General features: G+C 37.7%; 1 protein-coding gene across 1 annotated transcript; it reads left to right on the top strand.

Moving 5' to 3' along the window:
• The first annotated feature begins 4,375 nt into the window (after positions 1-4,375).
• GDPD1 (glycerophosphodiester phosphodiesterase domain containing 1) lies at positions 4,376-15,411 on the top strand. Its single transcript, XM_009703611.1, has 9 exons — positions 4,376-4,413; positions 8,647-8,782; positions 9,460-9,505; positions 10,845-10,963; positions 11,617-11,706; positions 12,771-12,904; positions 13,592-13,651; positions 14,514-14,565; positions 15,157-15,411. The coding sequence occupies exons 1-9, from the start codon at positions 4,397-4,399 to the stop codon at positions 15,277-15,279; spliced, it is 777 nt and encodes a 258-aa protein (XP_009701913.1). The 5' UTR covers positions 4,376-4,396; the 3' UTR covers positions 15,280-15,411.
• Positions 15,412-20,502: the final 5,091 nt, after the last annotated feature.

Raw genomic sequence — 20,502 nt, 5'->3', positions numbered from 1 at the left:
GCCCGGCGGTCGCAGCGGGCTCCCTTTAAACCTTCTTCCCGCAACCTAATTTTAGGTGCCACCTGCTGACCAGTGCTTGATTTCAAAGCTGAATTAATCTCCGAACTCCAACCGCGTCAGCCGAAATCAGCTTGTTTTACGTGGGTTGTGATGGTTTCCCTCTCAAACATACGTATTTTTTCTGTCTGATGGCTCTGTATTATGATATTTCTCTTCCTAATGAGAGATGTAGCTGACTGTTGCTTAGATCAGGTACAAAAGATTCTTCTTGCCTCTGACTGCCTATTTGCTTTACTTTGCTTTCTGGTTTCAGAAGACGTGGAGTTTGTTGTAACTCTGTTCTTGGTGTCGGAGACAGTTAATGGTTCGGTGCTGTGGTAAAACCGATCCCATTTTGAGAGTCTTGTCCCCTCCGTACACCTTCTGCCAAGGCCTTGTGGGTGGGCTGGTTGCTTCTGTCTAAAATAGCTAAAAGATCTTTTTAAGGTTTCTTCAACCTTTTCCAAAGCATTAGGAGGAAAAAAAAAAACCTACCGTAAATTGTATTTTCATGTTCTGTGAAGATGAGTTCTGTGCTTTTTCATGCTGCCTCATTCAATTCATGAAAATAGTCAGTTTTCGAGTAAATATTTTTTCCCAAAATTCTGTGGGAGATATGTTGGATGTTCAGTTTAAGCAGTTTTCAATGTTGTATCTAGTGCCAGTTTATGCAAGCGTTTGATAACGGTTCTAGGCAATGGTCCTTAACGACTGCTGCTGCCTTGAATTATTAAAATACAAAAACTAGATCTCTTGCAGCTTTTATTGCTTGCATTTCTTTCATTTAGTTTATACAACAGGTTAAGTTTCTTTATAACTGTAGTCTTAAATATAGCATAAAATGTACTTTTTGGTTTGGCATGCATATATTAGCCTTTTCCTGGTAGGTATGTCTTTTCATTCAACGAACAAAGGTTCTCCATTTTGGCTGTTACCTGTTTGTTTGTTAATTTGCAAGCTGTTAAAAACTTGTGGATGACTTGTTGGAACTTGGTATCATCTCCTTAATCTTCTTTTGTTCTCACTTCTTTGCAATGACCTTAGTTCAGGTATACAGCCTGAAGCTAGAATGCAAGTGTTTCAGCCAGTTGCACTAAGCACCGTTAGAACAACAGGAAAGCATTACTCCTCAATGGGAGGATTATTCATTAGGTGTTCAGAGGCAAAGTCCACACTCTTTGTACTGCTCTGTGTCCGCATGTATACCGTGAAATGCACCTGTGGTAGAAGTACAATGCTTAAACAACATCTGGGCAGCTTTTTGCTCATCGGGTTCTATGAGACTGAAGATCACTTACTCTTTACTTTGTAGTATTTACCCTGTAACTTAAATTCCAGTGGGACTTAAATTCTCATCAGGCTTTAGTTGTGCTGTAGCTTTAGAGTCAGTGTCAGGTTTCCTATTGCATTACTCCTATTAACTTTGGAGATCAAGATAACTCTTAACTTGTTTGGCTTTTTCCTCTCTGAGATGAAGCCTTGTATGTGAAGTTTAAGTCTGTGGGTTTTGATTTCACTTCTTTCTTCATGGAAGAATTTTCTTGTTTCAATTTATAGCTTGTCAGTGGAAGCATCCCTGAATTATTTTTTCACTTCTGTGTAATTTTGAAATTGGTCCTTTCTGAGATCAATAATTAAGTCTTGATATTCTGTGTTAGAGTCCTCTGTCAATGCCAGCTGCATGGACTGGATTGCAGGGTCTTTGAGACAGGCTACCTTGATGATTTTTACAGAATCACAGAATAGTTGAGATTGGAGGGGATGTCTGGAGATCAGCTCATCTGACCAGAGCAGGGGCAACTAGAGGAGGTTGATGAGGACTTTGTCCTGTTAGGTTTTGAATACATCCAAGGATGGAGGCTCAACAACCTCTCTGGGCAGCCTGTTCCAGAGTTTGATCAGTCTTACAATAAAAAAAGAAGTTTTTTTTTCTTGTGTTTATGAACTGAATTTCCTGTCTTTCAATTTGCTCCTGTTGCCGCTTGTCCTTTCGCTGGGCATCACTGAGAAGGGTTTGACTTGATCTTCTTTACTCCCTCCCACCCGGTATTTATACACGTCGGTAAGATCCTCTCAAGCCTTTCTTCTCCAGGCTGAACAATTCCAGCACCCTCAGCCTCTCATTATATGCAAGAATCTCTCATCCCTTAATTTTCACAGCCCTCTGGGCTTTTTCCAGTAGATCCATGTCTGTCTTGTACTTTGGAGCCCGGAACTGGACTTGGCACTCGAGATGTGGTTTCACCAGTGCTGAGTAGAGGGAAACAATCACCTCCCTTGCCCTGCTGGCAACATTCTTCCTAATGTCCTAAACTTCTTTGCTTACATTGGAGGGGAAAACCCAAAACAACAGAACTTCTAAGGGTCATCTCCTTGAGCCAGTGCTTGACGTCGACTCCCTCTTGTCCGATGGTGGTGCTTTCAGAGTTAGAGTATGCAGTCATCATGTGGATGGATGTGGCCATTTTGGCTCACAGGGTGCTAAAGTACACTGGGGAAGGTAATTTCTGCCTGGGAAGTGCAACAACGCAAGTGGACAATGCATGAATCTGGAGGTGCATTTAAGTAAATGTCAGAAGCCCTTCAGTCAGCCCAGCCTTTTCATTTTTAAGGAGGAAAAATAATTTAGTACATCAAATATCAAATCACTTGCTTGTCATAGTTCCCTTTTCTGAGTATGGTTTGTGAAAGCCATGTTGCTGATTTAGAATTCCTGTTTCAGCTGATGTCTCAACTTTTTTCCTCATTTCCTCAAAACACTACAAGTCAGGCGTTTTGTTACCAACTGGTTTGACTCGCCATACCTACCTCCCTGGTATGTGACTTGTTAGATTGGTCACTTAAAATTTTTATTTTTGGAAATTTCTGCCCAGGAATGTTAGGATACTGTTGTTCTAGTCACAAATTGAAGACTGACTCGTTTCCCTCCCCCCCCTCCCTTACCATTCAGGATGTATGGGCCGTATTGTCACAGTTGATAACTTATCTAAAACCTCAATTTTATTGCAGTTAAATTATAACTCATCATCCAGGTCCTGTGCAGGTTTTCCCCACCTGTTAGTCAATCATCAGAAGTGTACGATGAGATTCTTGTGTTCTCCTCTGTCACTTTTGCTGCTCAGCCTTTTCCTAGTTCTGCAATCAAATTCCATAAAATATTTGTGAATGTCTAATCACAGATCACAGAAGCTGCTGTGGACTTTACTGTATTGGTTTACGTTAAATCATGTGGATTTTGTCATTACGTTTCTGAGTCAGTTAAGTCTTTCATGTTGTAAACTTACCGGTGCAAGCTAACCTGATGACAGTTTTAAATTGCTAGTTGTGCATGCATAGAATTGCATTGCTTCCATTAAGTAACTAAGCACGGATAAGTATGTACTGATGAGGCCTTGTTGATAGGCAAGGTCTTAATTGGAGCTTTTATAATTGTTGATTACAAAGTCTATCATTCGTCACTGTCAAAGAGTAGTTAAAATTTGCATAGATATCCTCATCAGTACATGCATCTTCCTGAAGTTGTTTTGGTTTTCAGTATATAATATTGCCTATTTTCTGAGGGAGGGAGAAGGCACAACCTTTTCCAGTCCCTAACCAGGCTGATTTTCAAAGATTTTTGTGTAGAGAATGATGGCTTAAGAGTTACAGAGTTTACTCCCGCCTGAGAGAAAATTTGCTTGTCTTTTCTTTTCTGAACTGGAGTTGATGTGTGTTTTATTCCTTGTGTGTGAGACCTCCCTTTGCCAGCAGCATAAACCTTTATCAACAGATTTGTGCTGTTTCAGGAAGTATCCTTGCACTGAAAAAAGAGGTTATCACCTCTTTGAGCATTAACCGGGTTATGCGTTTAGGGAATATCAGCTTTAGAGTGTCTTTGATCCTCCCCCCCCCCCCCCCCGTTACCTTTCCTCTTATTAATCCTCCCACTAACTCTGAACTAGACTTTTTGTGTATACTGTTCCTGTGCCTGTGGAGCATATTGTCATAACCAAATACAATACCTTCAAGGAAAAACAGGGCACCCAACCTCTGGTAAAGTAAACACTTTGTTTTCTATATTCAAAGTGTTATACAAATTCAAGGTACCTGGAGTGGGTTTTTGGTTTTGTTTTTGTTTTTTTAAAAATTGTTTTACCTTGAGAAAGTCCTGTCTCTTGGGTCTCCCCAGTACGTTAGCGGCAACTGGGATTTCTGACTCTAGCTTCGTACTCATTCCTCCAAATACGTCCTGAAAATATGTAAGTTTTTTAGTCCTTTATTTATTTATTTCCACTGGGATTGAGGGGAGGAAAAGGATTTTGTACATGTTTTAGTTTTTGTTATTTTTGTAGGTGCTGGAGAGAACCTGGAAAACACGATGGCAGCCTTTCACCAGTGAGTACAAATAGAACCAATAATGCCTAAATTAGTGGTGTTCTTGTTGTCTTTAGTAAGTGAAGCAATCAAGAAAGATAGGACTTCCATCAGTTGTTTGGAGTACAGTGTCCTCTTTCTGAAAGTCATCTCTCCTTTGGATGACTTCTGTGGATTGCTAAACATCACTCCAATTTAAACAAGAAGGAACTGAGATGCCACAAACTATGATTTGTACACAATAACGTGGTAGACTGACAATTGGAAGTAAAACTCCTGAAGGCTGAATCCTCCTGTGCTGGCTACTGACACATGAAACAATACTGCTTCCATGTTTAATGGTGATTACTTCTATTAATTTATTTGTCATTATAAAGCTATTTTTCGTAACTAATATCGTACACTGTTTTTTCTACATACACTGATGCTTCTCAAAAGGTATTTGAGATCATAGCCTCTACCAATTAATGCTAATTAGCGTACAAGGCTGGATTTCAGGAAGTCTGAATCTGTTGACTGCTATTATGGCTGTAAGCAATTCTCTTAGATATGCCACAGTTTCATGGTATTCAGTTCCCTCCTTTATACAGAAGGTTAATAATTTGTCTCCTAGAACAATTGTGACTGAAACCCTAATGTTAGCTAAGTTTTAATATACCATCTGTAAAGCTATTAAAAATGTTTGTGTTACATTTTTTCCCTTCATACACACACTTCATTTGCACAATGTGTGAAAGCCTCTTATCTAGGGCTTTAAAATGGAATTGGTACTGGAAAGCCTTTTAAGCTTCTAGCATTTAAGTAGTGAATTCTAAAAAGGTTCTCAAAATTTGAAAAAGAAGCATATCTAAAACTCCAGCTGCCAATGAGAAGTGACCAAATTTTATGTAGGCTTCTCTTTATTTTGTTTGGGTTTTTTTAATTTACTTTGTGCTAAGTAGCCTCCTCAGTTTGCACATTTCCTTGCATACTGAGGAGTGCCAGCTTTCCCAACCAAACAGTGCTATTGAAAGCACTGCAGTATTTTGTATCTCCATGGAAGCTTAGCATAGTTTTTTGGGGTTGTTTGTTTGGGGTTGTGTTTTTTTTCCTTTCCCTGCTGGCCTGCCTTTTTTCAAGTCTGCTACCACACTTTCTGGAGAGTGCTTTTGGTTTTAACAGTTTCTTAATTTTCATTTAGTGTCATTTCAGTTTTATATGTATATGGCTCTTGCAAAGAAAGTTACACCGAAACCTATTTTTATTTCATTCCCAGAAGTAAGCTGTAGTACTTAAAGTAAGGACTGTGCTAGGAGTCAAATAATGTTTTGTGATAATACAGACATTTGTCTGACTCTCTCCTGACCATTTTAATTATTTTACAACTATAGTGTAACAAATGTGTTGAGTTCCACTTTTTGAACTCATCACAACTACCAATAACAAGTTCAGTTACTTGGTGTGAGATTGTCTTGGTCGAATAATAAAGGCATATTACTTCTGCAGAAAGAGTCAGAGCAATTACCTTGCATTAGGCGGTAGAAAGTCTTCTGGCTTCCTCTGTGAAGGGGTAAAGGCTTTGTACTTCCCCTCTGCTCATTCCCATCCCCACTGGTAAGCTAGCAAAAGGAAATGGGCAGAAAATTGGTGATCTGTACAGTGAAAGTTATCTGGATTGGCTCAGATGGCTGGTATGAGCTAATCAATTTATAATCCATCAAATTTTGCATGAAGCCAAATAGGGCTTTCTGCAGGTTTGGACAAGCAGGCATATTTGACCGTTGATGTAGTTGAATCCGAAAGAGGATGCTTGTCTGCAGCGTAAGACCTACCACCTTCATTTTACCTTGTTGACAGTAACCTAAGTATTGGCAAGCAAATAGTTTTCTTTGTGCTATTTACACTTTAACTGGGGTTGGAGAATATTTAATACAGTTGCATTATAATGAGAAAGTTGTTATAGTAAGATATAAAAAAAGTGTATGGGGGGAGGAGGCCTTATTGGTAATTTCAAGTTCTATACTAGCTTAATTTACAAATATTCTGGAAAGTAATTATAAGCTTTTTGTACCAAAGACAGCATTTCTTTTTGTTGTTTTTGCATGGTAAAATGCCTAATAGATTTTTTTGGACTATAATAATGTTACACTGTACTTAAATGCTTCTGTGGTGGTTTTAGATTTTAAAATAATTGACTCTAAGCTAAAAGAGACACTTGTAGTGTCTTTAAGTATTTGGGGATCCAGCATAAAAGATGTAAGAATTTAGTTACTGGTTTAATTGTCCTTGATACAGCCACGTACTTTGGCATTGTCTTGACAGGAAGCTGCTAAGTAAACTCTCCAGATATTTTCTCATTGTATTTCTTTTGTTTTATGAACATACTTGGTTTAGAGAGAAAGCTCTGAACACTGTAGTTACAGCAATAAGAGTATGTTGTCAATTTGATATTTATAAACTCTGTACATTGTGCGATATTAGGCCTTGCGTAATGGGTTTTAGTTTCCAAGGTAAAGGTTTTCTTGTATATTTCCTGGCATGTGCTTTTACTTGAAGTCAGTTGGAGTTAAACACAAGCAAAGAACTCTATCATCCTAATTTGCGAATGTAAGCCTGCTTCACAACTTGAATTCTGGAGCCCTTGGATCTGAATCCAACACGTTCTTCTGAATCTGGAGAGCATCTGGAGTCTTCTCTGGAACAATGTAGATTTGATCTGTTATTACAGAGCTGCAGAATGAACTGATTTCCAGCTGAAAAACTCGGCACTTTAAGGAAGCTTATTTAGCAACAAGCTGCTAGTAAGAGCCTGGCAAATTCTCAAATTTGTTAACAAGGAACGTTGTTGTTCTCCTTTTTCCATGCAGCATCAGTCCTGAAGTTCTTAAGAAGTACTATTTCTAATAAATTTTGCTGGTTAAATGACAATATGTGGTACTAGATGGGAACATCTTCTACAAATTTGGCAAATCTCTGGCAGCATATTTGGAGATGGTTTTCCTTGGGAGGAAAAATTACACAGAACAGGCTGTGTATCTTCTGTGTGTAATAGGATGTTGTTCCTGTCCTATTTCTTAATTAGTGGCACTGGAAAACAGGTAACAAATTGGTTTTAATTTGACAGAACTCTTCTTGATCACTATCCCAGCTGGACCAGAAGTTGTGTTAAACACTTTATGGGAGTATGTTCTAATTTTTTTTTGTTTTGTTACTGCATTTGGGAATGTTTATGACATTTCTGTACTTCAGCAGTCAATAAAGCCCTTTTCTTAAGGAAAGGCTGTTACTGAAGTCGCAGAACTTTAGGTCCCGTATGGACTGTACTCACAGATGTTACAGGTTTGTTCACAGGAGGATAAAAAGAACAGCCCAGAGTTTTGAAGGAAGTGTTCAGACTTCAGGCTGGGATTTATAGCTGTCTGCTGGAATGATACCTTCTGAGTATCTTTTCTAATGAAATGAGCAATTCACTTCTTGTTGGAGTAAAGCTTAGTTTTTCTGTTCTGGTGTGAGGTTTCTTGTACTTCTTTTTCATCAATATTGTTACTACTTTCTGCTTACCTCCTGTGAGCTAAGCTTCTATAGAGTGGATTTGGGATTGGATTAGAACTTTTCAAAGCAGCGGATTGGAACAGGAATAGCTATTTTTCTTTGAAAAATATGACAGGGTGTTTTAGTGTTTGGGGTTTTTTAATTTAAAATAAAAACTTTTTCATTAAAATAATAATAATTTTTTTAAAATGTAGTTTTGCTAGGCAAAAAAGCCAAAAGCCTAAAAGCGCCATTGCTACTTTCCTGATCAATCCATTCCTAATTAACTTAAGTAAAAAAAGGGTTTCACATCCCTGTTGTTTGTTCATTATGCTTACCACAAAATTGATTACTTTTTAAAAAGAGCTTGCTTCTTCCAGTGGTAAATATGCTGATACTAACAAACATCACATGTAAAGTTCTGAAACAGTACTTTAGGTTTCTCAGTACTGAGGTGGTCGGCTGAAATCAACAGGTGTGCTACTTGATTTCTATGGAAGACAGAGCCAAAGCTTCCGTGTTCAAATCCCATCTCTGATTCATGATATGTTATTTATTCTTGCATCAGCTTTCCCGCTGCAGCAATGTTATTTGTTTCATGCTTTGCAGCAAGATTGTGAGGATTCATTGCATCATAAAGTATCTAAAGTACCTCCAGTGGGATTAGTTTAATTGAATAACGTGTTAGGTTTGGACCTGTACAAAATAACATGTGTGGTTCAAGGCAGACTTCTTTGCTTCCAGTGCGGTTAATATAGGAACAGACATGTTGGAGCTAGATTGTCACCTGACGAAAGATGAGCAAGTGGTTGTGTCCCATGATGAGAACCTGAAGAGATCAACAGGAGTTGATGTCAACATATCTGACCTCAAATACTCTGTAAGTTGAAGAAAAAATGTTAGTGCTAGATGATGTTTAAAAATGCATTTGTAGAGTGGCTGGGGTGGGCAGGAAGGTTGTGTGCATGTCAGGTATCCAAAATCTAAGGAGATGTTTCATCTTGTCTGACTTAAAACACAGTTAACTAGTCTCCCTGTGTAGTCAAGGGAGAAAAACCAGAGCATTTTCAGAGGGTGATTACCTCCTTCCAGTAGTAGGTTGGATGAATAACTTTCTGGAGGTGGGCCTGTTTTGCCATACTGATGACAAAGGAAGCTTAGTCAACAACCTCCTCCTCACATGACCAGCTTTTTAATGGGAAAACAGGTAGACGAATCCCACCTGGATCACTAGTTTTAAAAGCCTGTTTTACAGAACTGTCTTTCCATCTGATATTTAAGTGGAATTCTCAGTATTTTCAGACAAGTGTCTGGAAACGTTTTGCCTTACTCAGTTACAGGTAACACATAACTAAGGACACCAAATAGTTCAAGTAAGAATGAACACAGTGCTTCTAAATCACTTTTTGGGCAAGAAGTTTTAAAAAACCCCGTTATTGTTGTCTTTAAAGATAACTTCTATGGCTTATGAATTATAATTTTTTTTGTCTTTCTCAAGAAAAGTCATTATTATATCCCTGCATTTGAATTATTGTTCCATTTCCCTTTATTTTTAAGGAACTCCCACCATATCTCTGCAAGCTGGATGTCACATTTCAGAAAGGTAAGTTTTTGTCTTACTGTTTCAATTTCCAGTAACAGTAACTAGTTTTCCATCATTGTAGTGTGGCAGCGTGTTTTGGCAAAGGGAACAGAAAAGTGGATTTGCTTCTCTCAGTAGCTTGATAAGAGGAGTTTTAAAAGGAAAATATAATCCTAGCTTTAGAAACCAAAATATATTTTTTTCATACCAGTTGGCAGTGACTAAGTTTAAGATGTAAGATATCTTTTTCCAAGTAAACATTCCAATTGTTTGCTTGTCTACTTCTTGCAACTGCTTTCCAGTTCCCTTGTGAGTTCTTCAGAGGGTGCTGATTGAAGATTTGTTATTCTGAAAAAACGAGAGAAGGCAGAAGAGAGTTTCTTTACAACTCAGATGCCATTATTCTGGTGCACTCTGGGCTTGAAGTACTACGAGATGTCCAATAATACAGACACTTTCAGAAGGGTGAATGAAAAGAGTAGTAGTTACTGTATGTATGACTTGAAGTTCAGTACCAATATTGCTGCAAAAGAGGAAAACCTAGAAAAATACTAACCTGTTTTCTTGTGAGAACTGTGATTCGTGGGACTGTAATTTGCATAAAGTACACAGGCTAAAACTGGGAGCACTTCCGTCTGGAAGAGGCTACCAGAGATGATACCAGATGTGTTTGCTTGAGGGACTTTGACTATCTTGTGTAGCCTTTCCATATTTCAGTTGCCCAGCAAGCAAATTTTATGTTAAACTTTTCTGTTCAAAATTGCAAAATACTTAAAATGCACCAAGATGAGTTCCATGATGTGTTATTTTTGGACTTATATATCTTTTGTTTAGGTACAGTAATACAAAGACATGGTGAGAACCTTCAGTTAGTTCCTTAGAACCACAAGCAGTTTCAGACAAAAAAAATGTGGGGGTGTTGCCTTCTGTTCCCTTTACTCCTTATGCTTCTCCAGTAAATTTTCTCAGAAGAAAAAGTTTTTCTCATTCAGTCTCGTTTTATATTAATCTCATTGCATTTGGTATGTGGCAACTGAGCCCATGTTTGCTATTTCAGGATTTTAACGATGCCTGCACTCCTACTGTTGCTAAATAATGACTGAATTTCATGAAGTTAAAACCTAAATGTGCAGTATGCTCAGGGCATTTTCCTTATGGAAATGAGCTGGTCATAATTCATTAAAACTATCTGAGTGAAGTAAATTATTCTTTTATTTATTTATTTTAGTTCAAAAACATGCTAATTCTAGGAACTGAACACTTTTTTAAATTTTAAGATAACAAGAGCTCTGACATCTCAGCTTTTATCTATAGTATATTAAAAATAGCCACAGCAGTGACAACTTTCTTGTTTCCCCAGAATGTCACTGTGAGGGAAAAGATAACCGTATTCCACTCCTGAAAGAGGTGTTTGAGGCATTTCCACAAACTCCTGTCAACATTGACATCAAAGTGAACAACAATGTGTTGATCAAAAAGGTACACGAATATGTACGCTGAACTGAGGCTGAATGTCATGTAATGATGTTGAAATTTCAAAAGAAAAGTTTCTTGGAGTTGATGGCAGTCTGTGATACTAAAATCTGTGTTCTTGGACTGCTTCATCCTTCACATGTTAGTTCTTGCTCCATGTATGAGGTAAATACAGAGGACTGAGAAGTGATCTAGTGCAGGATGCTCAGCAAATAGCTCTTTACTGACCTTTTGTCTTGACATGAAACTGATGCTACAGTGCTAGAGCCGTGTTTGGTTTGTACTTCATGTGAAGGGGGAGTCTTACGGACTATTGCCTACCAAAGCAGCACAAAGACATGGTGTCAGTGTAAAGATAGGTGTTCATCACAGAAAAGGAGATTTGCTTTCCATCAGATACTATTTTGCCATCTAGTTTTCTTAAATTCTCTAGGTTTTTTTCTAGGTATAATGATCTTTCCTTTTATCTGTTGACCAGAATGCCTGTTTCTTTCCAGTCAAAGCAGTGGAGTCATCTTAAGATGAAAGAGAATATAGAAGAACTATTTTTTCTCTAATGACTTATGTAGTTGAAAAGTAGCAAGTAGAGTGTCAGTTAAATAATGCTGCACGTAATTTTTGATGAACACATGTTAGGGTTCTGCTTTTTTATATTGCAGGTTTCAGAGCTGGTGAGTCAGTATAAGCGAGAGCATTTGACAGTATGGGGGAATGTCAATTACGAGGTTGTATCAAAGTGTCTTAAGGAGGTAAGCATGAGTCCAGCTAAGCTTCGTTCTTCTTGCCTGCTTGTTCCTGTGTGGTGACAAAATGTACAGAAAAGCACCCTGTAAATAAAGATCTAGCCAGCTATGCCAGACTTTTAGATGTGCTGAGAAATGTTGTGCTTAGATTATATTCTGTTTACTACACTGTTACAATAAGTCAAGCACAGTTAACACCCATATACTCTGCAATAAAATACTTGAGCAATTAAGCTCATGTTTTATTCTTCTATAAAATATAAGATGTTATGATTTTATGCCAGGAACTCTTAGAGCCTATTTTGCACATCATTCATCTGGTACAAAATCAGTTTTTCTAAGGATGACTTACTGTGTGTTTCTTTTTATGAAAATAATGCATGTGGCCACTAGTTGACACACAGCTATATTGGTATAAAGCTGTTTTACAGCTATAGATTCTATTCCTTTTTGTGCTGAGGACTTGTACAATTTAGAATTAAATGAAGATTGTGATTAGTCCAAGGGAGTTACGCACCCGAGTGAAATTGATCTAGTTGAGAGTACATATATTGTTCTGATTTTTCTGTGCAGGACAACACATCATTTCCTACCTGAACAGCAGTTATAGTTGTTAATTTTTGTAGCATCAATGCCCAAATATTTTGGTTCATAAAGCAGCATCTTTAAAAATGTGTTGTGAAGTGAGTTGATGTGATATCAACTGTAACAAACCCTGTGCTAAAGCACATCTTGTTCTTTGTGGTAATACTAGTCTAAGAGAAAATGCTGCGTAGTGTCGTGCAGTCTGGAAAGATGATGAGGGCAGGTAACGAAAGCAGTACTGCAACCAGTGAAACTTTACCTTTTCGGGTCCCAATGCCCCTTCCAATTATGTAAAACCTTTATTTGGATTACAAGTTACCAGGAAGAGTAATTTAAATTCAGTAGCAGGCATATCACAAACAGTTGGTAGCTTAAACTTTAGATCCAAGTGCTAAACTTTAAACATGCATTGGTGAGTGAATTTAATTGCAACACTCGACGATGTACCATGATAATTTAGAATCTCTCTTTCCTGGTTCATGCAGAACGCTGACATTCCCATCATCTTCTGTTTGCAACGTGTCCTCCTGCTTCTTGGCCTGTTCTACACTGGTCTGCTGCCATTCATTCCTTTCAAGGAAGAATTCTTGGAAATTCCCATGCCTTCAATCATCCTCAAGTGAGTTAGAGCCTGTCGGTGGGTGCTGCACTGAGGTGATAGTAAAGCAAGTGAATGATAATGCCACCTTGAGCATTGATTTAGTTGGTATCCTTGGACTGAGGACACTGTTTTGTTCATTTAGGCACTTTTATATATTCCTAAGAGAAAGCTATGCAGATCTTCTCCTCTGTATTTAACCTGTCTCTAGCCAGCTCTGGGTTACTCAGTTGTTAGTGTGGGGTGCCTGTGTATATCAATGTTTCCTGTTTACAGCATGTCCTGTAAATACCATCTTCGTGCAGCTGCCTTTACGACACAGCTTGTGCTGATGCCATCTAGATAGCAATATGTAGCAGTTCTGTACGAGTAACTAATTCTTGCACTTTTCTCCCTCTTTCTTGAGAACAAATTAGTCTGATTAAGGCCAAGAGGCAAGTCAGTAATAGAATGGATATGAGACTTAAAGTGCAATTTGTTTCTCATCCTTTACTCAAAATGCTGCTGAATACCCATCTCTGCTGCTTCTCTTAAATGTACCGCATTTCTCATGTGTAATCCAATTCTAAGTCACTGTCTTAGACAGTGAAATTACTGCTCTAATTTGAAAAGCTGCAAGATTAATTCTTCGTGTTCCTTTTGCAGGAACATCTCAAATATTATTTTAATCTGTGCTCTGGTAATTTTTTGTTTCTTCTTCCTCAACAGGCTGAAAGAACCACAGAAGATGACAAGAAGCCAGAAATTTATTATCTGGCTAGCTGACACGTAAGATCTTAATCTGATTTAATTTTTATTTATATTTTACCTATATATTAACAGTTGGCTCAAGCAAGTAAGACTAGCTATTGCTATAGCTACTTGTTCTGTTGTATTTTTTCAGTTTCTTCTAGCTTTTTTGTCAGTGCAGCATAAATCATATTCAAATCTTACATAGGTGTTCCTGTATGCTTTTATTTTTCATACACTGAAACATACTGAGGTGCAGTAACAGTGGTCCTTATTCAAATATAGTTTCTGTCGTTAAGCGTGTTCAGCTAATTAGCATGCAAGTAGATTCAGAGTGCAGCTTTCACGTTTCATGGGACTGTGGCTGTTTCATAACGTTGTCAGAGTAGATACTGTTTGGCTTACATGGAACACTTTGCATTTTAAGAATATCTGTACTTCAGAGGAAACTTAGTCATATGCTTTCAGAGGTTGAATGGGATTGCTGTTAAGTGTCTTCTGGCTCTTGCTTCTCTCTGACATCTGTTAGTTGGATTTCTTGAGTGGCCAGTAGAGTTTTCATGTCTTTTGGTGTGAAGGATAAAATCTCTTCTGAAAGCAAAGGGATTGATTCATCAGACATGGTACAGGGTACCTGTATGATGAAGGAAGAGTCTGTTGGATTTGATCGTCAGAAGAGATGATGCAAATATCCATAGCTAATGCAAATTTCTGGGTGTCTGTGGTAACCAGTCTTGAGTTGCTTGAACTAAACTTTCTATAATTGGGTTTCTAATCACTTTCTTATGGAAAATATTGAATCTAAATGCTGTATGGAAAATTCATTACAGAACATCAACAGACATTGAAAATATCATGTATACTTTAAGTTCTTCAATAATCTCTTTCTCTTTTTCCGCAGATTGCTAATGCGGAAAGCACTTTTTGATCACCTCACTGCTCGGGGCATTCAGGTACAATGTGGCAAAGCTGAAGGAAATGTGCTTTTAACCTAGTGAGAATTTGAACTAGCCAGTTATGGCCTTAAGATGGGTTCATGCTCTCCCCAGCATGTTCTGTTGTGTTGCTAGGACTGTAAGTTGCTTTTTGGTTCCTGAGCAATAGCTTCTGCTGTTTTATTTGCAGTTCCGTAGTTGCAAAGGAAGAACTGTATGCTTGGGAAAAGACCCTTAATTTAAATCCCTTTAATTCCTCCCCCTGCCCCCTTCAACTTTAAGCCTACAAAACCTGCCAAACTGCTTACCTATTTTGGGTTTTTCACAAAATATTTTGACTTTTAGAAATATCTGAAGTCTCGGGTAATGAAATGGAATTGGAGTCGCTGCTAGAAAGTGCCCTCTTTTGGAGGGCAAGGGAGAAGAAGTTGGGGATATGTTTGTGTGCGTGTTGTTGGCATCACAGTGTGATCATTTATCATTTTAAATATATGTGGCATCATCTCAGAAGTCTCTCCCACATGAAACAATTTAGGTCAAAAGTCACTTTTTTTTTTTTTAAATTTGAGTATTTCCTGTATTGATTTCTCTTTCTATCCCATCTTACAGGTGTATATTTGGGTACTGAATGAAGAACAGGAATACAAGAGGGCATTTGATCTGGGAGCAACTGGAGTGATGACAGACTATCCAACAAAACTTAAGGAGTTTTTACACAATTATCCAGCATAAAGGAAGAAAACCAAGGAAGTTCTTGCAAAACAGATTGTGAGCCAAGAATTTTCTTCATAAAGAAAAAAAAAGGAAATTTGAGCGGCATACACAGATTGTTTTGTTTGAAAGATGTAATTGGATGATCTATTACCTTGTCAAGTTGCTACCTAATGTAAAAGTTGTCTATTTATTTTAAAACTTCAATTACATAGTTTACATTTGTAAATAGCTCATTTAGCAATGGTGCACTTCACAAATAGTGATGGCTAGGAAGAAAGTTGCTGGGTAGGATGCCTGTACATAATAAGCATTATTTTAGCTTTCACAAGTGTTCCTAAGCGGATGTCAAGACATCTCAGTTATTCCAGTTATATTCTAGCGGGCAGAAACTTGAGAATTTCTGCAAGTGTAGCCTGTGTGTATGCATTTCTTGTGTTGTTTTTAGTTTTCAGATGACTTGTAGGGCAAAAAAGAAAAACAACACACAGGAGAAATAGAAAGCAGAATCTGTGGCTAGGCAAATAGCTTAGCCTGTGAAGTGTAGTCAGTAAAGGCAGTCACTTTTTTACCAAAATTAACACACTTGGTTAGTATAGATTTACTCCGTTGTTCTTACTGATAAGAATGTTGAGCTTGAGTTGCACCTGTGTTTAGACCCTTTTTTGATGTGATGGTAATACTGTGTCTTACTAGTCAAGGTCTAAATACAGTATCGAAGCCAGGTTCTGGGTTTGACACTGAGTTCCACTGCAAGGGTCTTGGTTTGCCCCTGGTTCTGACCTGTCTGTCAGGCTACCATGGCATGGCAGTAGCTAGCTTTCCAGAAAGGAAGATTGCAGTTATTATAGGTTACACTTACTTTGAAATAGTCTTTTCACAAAGGAAACCAATGTTCTAGAACTCTTTCGCACATTTGTAGTTCTAACATCTGTTGGCTTGATGAATGGGAAGTTGTTTTTAGGGTCAGGGACCAAAGAAAACTAAGTTTGGTCAGGAGTTTCAGGAGCAAATTAAAATGTTCCTATTAAATTAATTCACCCAAAGCAGATTTATATGCATACTTCTAAAAGGAGCAAGTGTCAGTCTAGAATGCATGTAAATTTTAGTCTTTTCTCCACAAAGGTCCATTCAATATTCATTAAGTTTATGTGCATGTACATGGAAGTTACTTTGCTCGCAGAAGCCAGGAAACCCCAAGATGAAATGGGGTTAGATAGGAAGGTATTTCTGGAAGCTTACATACTGTTCTGTCATTGTGAACAGGCGTTATGCGTGTGTCAGACAGATTTGAGCCTGCAATGCCTGCGTGTTTTGGTGTTGTCGTGTTAGTGGTAGGGGGTTTTGGAAGGAATTTGATTACTGTAGCTTAATTATACATAATGACATGTATAAAGGTCAGTCATTTAATCATTGGTTCCACTGATGTGGAACTGTGTGTAACCATTGTTCTACTGCTGGAACAGAACTATTGTCTAGTGATAGTATCTACGTCTTCAAGGAACTTAATGTGAAAATGATGGATCTTAATAATAAATGTAGTAGCCAGATGCAAGAGTATATTTACTGCAAAGTATACTCACTGTTATAAAAACTTTTCAAGTAAGTAATTTTTTCCCTTGCTAGCTCAGATTTGGGAGGGCTCTTGTTTCACTCCACTGGCTGCTGCGCTGTACTTGTAATTGTGGAGCATCTTTGCTATTTCATTATGTCTGTCAGTAGCCTGTCTGTTAGAACATCAAGTCCATCTGGATGGATAATATTTGGTTTTGCATTACAATTCCTTTCTGAGGAATATTTCTATGTGGATCAAGTGGAAGAAATGACTGCATTTGTGATTTAAGTGAACATGTGATGAAGGTGGCAAATAAGTTAATGGTGTCCTTCTAAATATATGCCTGGTTAAGATGGCTGTAGATTCAGTTTCCTCTTAATTTAATCAGGCTTTTTGCTCATTGAATGTAAGAGAGGAAAATGTAACTTCCTAACTGTTCATAGGAAAAGGGATTAAATGATTTATTGTGTGCTAAGCTTTTTGTTTCCCTTTCAGTCCAGTTATGTCTGGTCAGATAACTGTTAATAATCAGTCTAGTCGTAGTTCTGCAAGCTTTCTAGCAGTCACAAAATAGTTGTAGGATAGGCTCCCTGTGCAGCTCAGTAGGGAAATGGAGAACTTTTCTGTCTTAATTCGGTTTACTAGCCAGTGTGTAGCTCCAGATAGATGATTTTTTTTTTTTAATGCAGTGTGGTTTTCTTCAACTCAATTTTATAGCTATTGAATTTCCAACACACACACCTATATTAAGATGCAAATATAATTCTGGTTTTAGAGAATACTACCAAATAGCACTTATACGTTAAAACTTTTTTTTTAGGCTAGGAAAAGCTAAGTTTTAAAATACAAGTCTTGATTTCTGGAGTTGATCTCTCAAGGGACAGGTGATGTCTTAGTTTCTGTCTGAAGTTTTCCTCATCACTGCATAAATAAACTATTTTGCTTTATTCTATATTGAATGACGAAACACAGTTATTGAAATGACAAACTTAATTTTTTAATTTCATTTTAATCTTTTTCCTCTTTCTCTCCAGCAGTGGTGTTGGAAACTTCAAAGATGTTCAACGTGTTTTTCAACCACTAGTCTTCCTACATCTGATGTAGCTTTTGACTGTGCTGTTTATACATGACCTCTCTTTGATAAGTCTGCTACATAATATCTGAAATTTGAATGAGTCAAGTTACCTGGGAGGGAAGGAGTTCAGTGCTGGAAAAGCTGCTGAATTTATTCAGTCGCTCACTTGGGCTTTTGTACAAGAGCTAAAGTTTTGTTCCTTGAGATAGGTAACGTTGCATGGGTGGGGCCATGAATCCGAGCACCAATGCACAGGGCTTAGGCCATGATAACTGTTTGTAACAAAATAACATGGAATTGAGGTAACTTTAGAATGTTTGTTCTATCAAATCATTGTTTTGAATATTCCAGAACTTGCTGTGTGATTTTTAAACCACTTATACATAAAAGCATTTGTTGACAACTTGCACAGCTGTCCAGGAGGATGTTCAGTTAATCTCTCTCTCCAAGGAGAGATTCTTTTCAGGTACTTTTAACTCTAAATATTTGTTTAACACTTACTGTGTTCTCACCTCTGTTGCAAAATATTTTGTGTATGAAGGATGATGCATGTATTTCATGCACTTTTAATTTGCAGAAAGTCTTGTGGACCTCTCTGGCTCCAAATTTATGAAGTGATTTTTCTCTTCTTGTAAAGAAAGGTTGATGCTTTTGAAATGTGACACATTAAAACATCTTTGCTCATAAAAGATCTAAAACTAAATACTTATTAATTGTGACTTTTTTACCTAAAAGTATAATTTCTGAGATCATGATATTTATAGTGTAGTAACCACTGAGCTTTTGATGGTGGTCTTTTTATGTGGACAGGGTTGCTGAAAAAAAGGGAGTATCTTATGCTCGGAACTTTTAGGAAATTTTTGGTAATGACATTGGTTTTCTCATAGTAATCATAGTATCTGCAGCTATGTGCAGCTAAATGAAGCCTGCAGAGGACTTAAGCATGCCTTCTCCATGTGCAAATGAACTTGTAAGTAAAACTTTCGAAGTCCATTCCAATTTGATTTTTCTATCATTTATTTTAAGACAGAAGCAGTAGTAGATAAACTTGATCAGAAGTAGTCTCCATACGTAGTGCTAGAAAACATGTAGAGAATTCTGCTGGTTCAGTAATGCAGTGTGTACGCTTGCTTCCTTGCTTCCAAACAAAGGTCTGCCTGCAGAACAGGCATCGCGTGCTTCAAAGCAAACAGCCTGTCTGTGCACATGAAAATGCAAATAATCACAATGTAAGATCGGAGAAGATGGGAAGGTGTACAAATCAGAAACTAAACTCTTGAAATGTTACTATAAGTTATTCAGCTTGAAGTAGATGAGTCTTGTGTAATAATGGTAGGGGGAGAAACAAGGATTAAGATCCTAAGTGTCCTAACTGTAACAGCATGCCCAGAGAGCCAGTTCTGCGTATATGTTTTTGCCATCAGCATCTTTCAATGTAAAGATAGGTAGCAGAGGAACTGGCCTGAGATTGAAATGAGAGCTTTCATTGTAAAAGGGTTTCATCTGCTTTTTTCACTTAATAATCATAATTTTCTATTTGGTCTCTGTGGAATCCATAAATAGCTGATAATTTAGACTTAATTTAGACTTAAGGCCACAGTAAGATAATTTTTAAAATTAAATTATGCTGAAACACCTTTATCCTAAGGGCACTTGTTCTAACTAACTGCCTACTCCCACACAGTGCATCTTCTACCTGCTGACTTTCGTAGAAGACTTATGCAAGAGATTGTGGATGATGAATGAAAGATCAGTGGATTATGGAGTATAAAAATCCTTTGACAGTTGACAGGTATCTGCTTCTGAATTGGGGACAGCAAGCTAGCTGTGTTTTGAATATGTTTGCGTGAACAGGTATTCCACTTGCAGAAGTTTCTGTACAGTGCTGTGTTGTCCTGTGTTGGGCAATAGTTCGCTATAAATGCGATGCTTTTTTTTTCTGATGATAAGCAGGTTAACGTTTCCTGTAATCCTGGAGGTAAATTTCCAGCTTTCCTACTGGATTTCCATTAAATTACATTAAATACTAGGTTTTAAGGTCAAGTGTAATTTTAAAGCCTTGAGGCTTCATATTAGGTAAGAGAGGTAAAGTGGGGTTTTTCTATGTACCGATATTTACTAACTTTTAAAGGATTTTGGCAGGCTGATGAGAGGGTTTCCCAGATTGCTCTGAGCAGTATTTTGTTTCTTAATACACATTGTAAATGGTCAGTAAACCAGAATAGGGAATTGGGAAGCATTAATGAATGTTCACATGTCTGTCAACATGGAAAGTATTTGTCTATGATCACTCCAGGTTGTGTCACCTATCATAAATCTGCACTACTAAGACTTGGTTCTCAAACAGAATATTCAGAAGAACTTAAAACACTGTTCATCCAGAGCAAGAAGGCTTGAGGTGCAGGTATTTTCGTGTGTTTTCAGGCTATACTTTTCTACATTGATGAGCGAGATTACTGGTGTGGGTAAAAATCTCGGAGATCTTGGTTTGTCCCTGAAATTTCCCGCATGCGTGGAGAATGGCTTATTTTCCTGGCTATGTGAAACGCCCTGCTGAAAGTGTGTAGAAAACAAAAGTCGCAAAACCTTGAGAAAACCAGAATGGCAGCTGTGC

This window comes from Cariama cristata, unplaced genomic scaffold (genome assembly GCF_000690535.1).
Source record: "Cariama cristata isolate BGI_N322 unplaced genomic scaffold, ASM69053v1 scaffold28337, whole genome shotgun sequence".
Taxonomy (NCBI): domain Eukaryota; kingdom Metazoa; phylum Chordata; class Aves; order Cariamiformes; family Cariamidae; genus Cariama; species Cariama cristata.
The sequence above is the reverse complement of the archived record's forward strand: the minus strand, read 5'-3'. Positions and strand labels throughout refer to the sequence as shown.

Bases quoted from the DNA above. Each gene is read 5' to 3' on its own strand.
- GDPD1 (XM_009703611.1), top strand. The intron at 9,506-10,844 runs GTAAGTTTTTGT...TTGTTTCCCCAG, and splicing joins GGATGTCACATTTCAGAAAG to AATGTCACTGTGAGGGAAAA. The intron at 10,964-11,616 runs GTACACGAATAT...TTTATATTGCAG, and splicing joins ACAATGTGTTGATCAAAAAG to GTTTCAGAGCTGGTGAGTCA.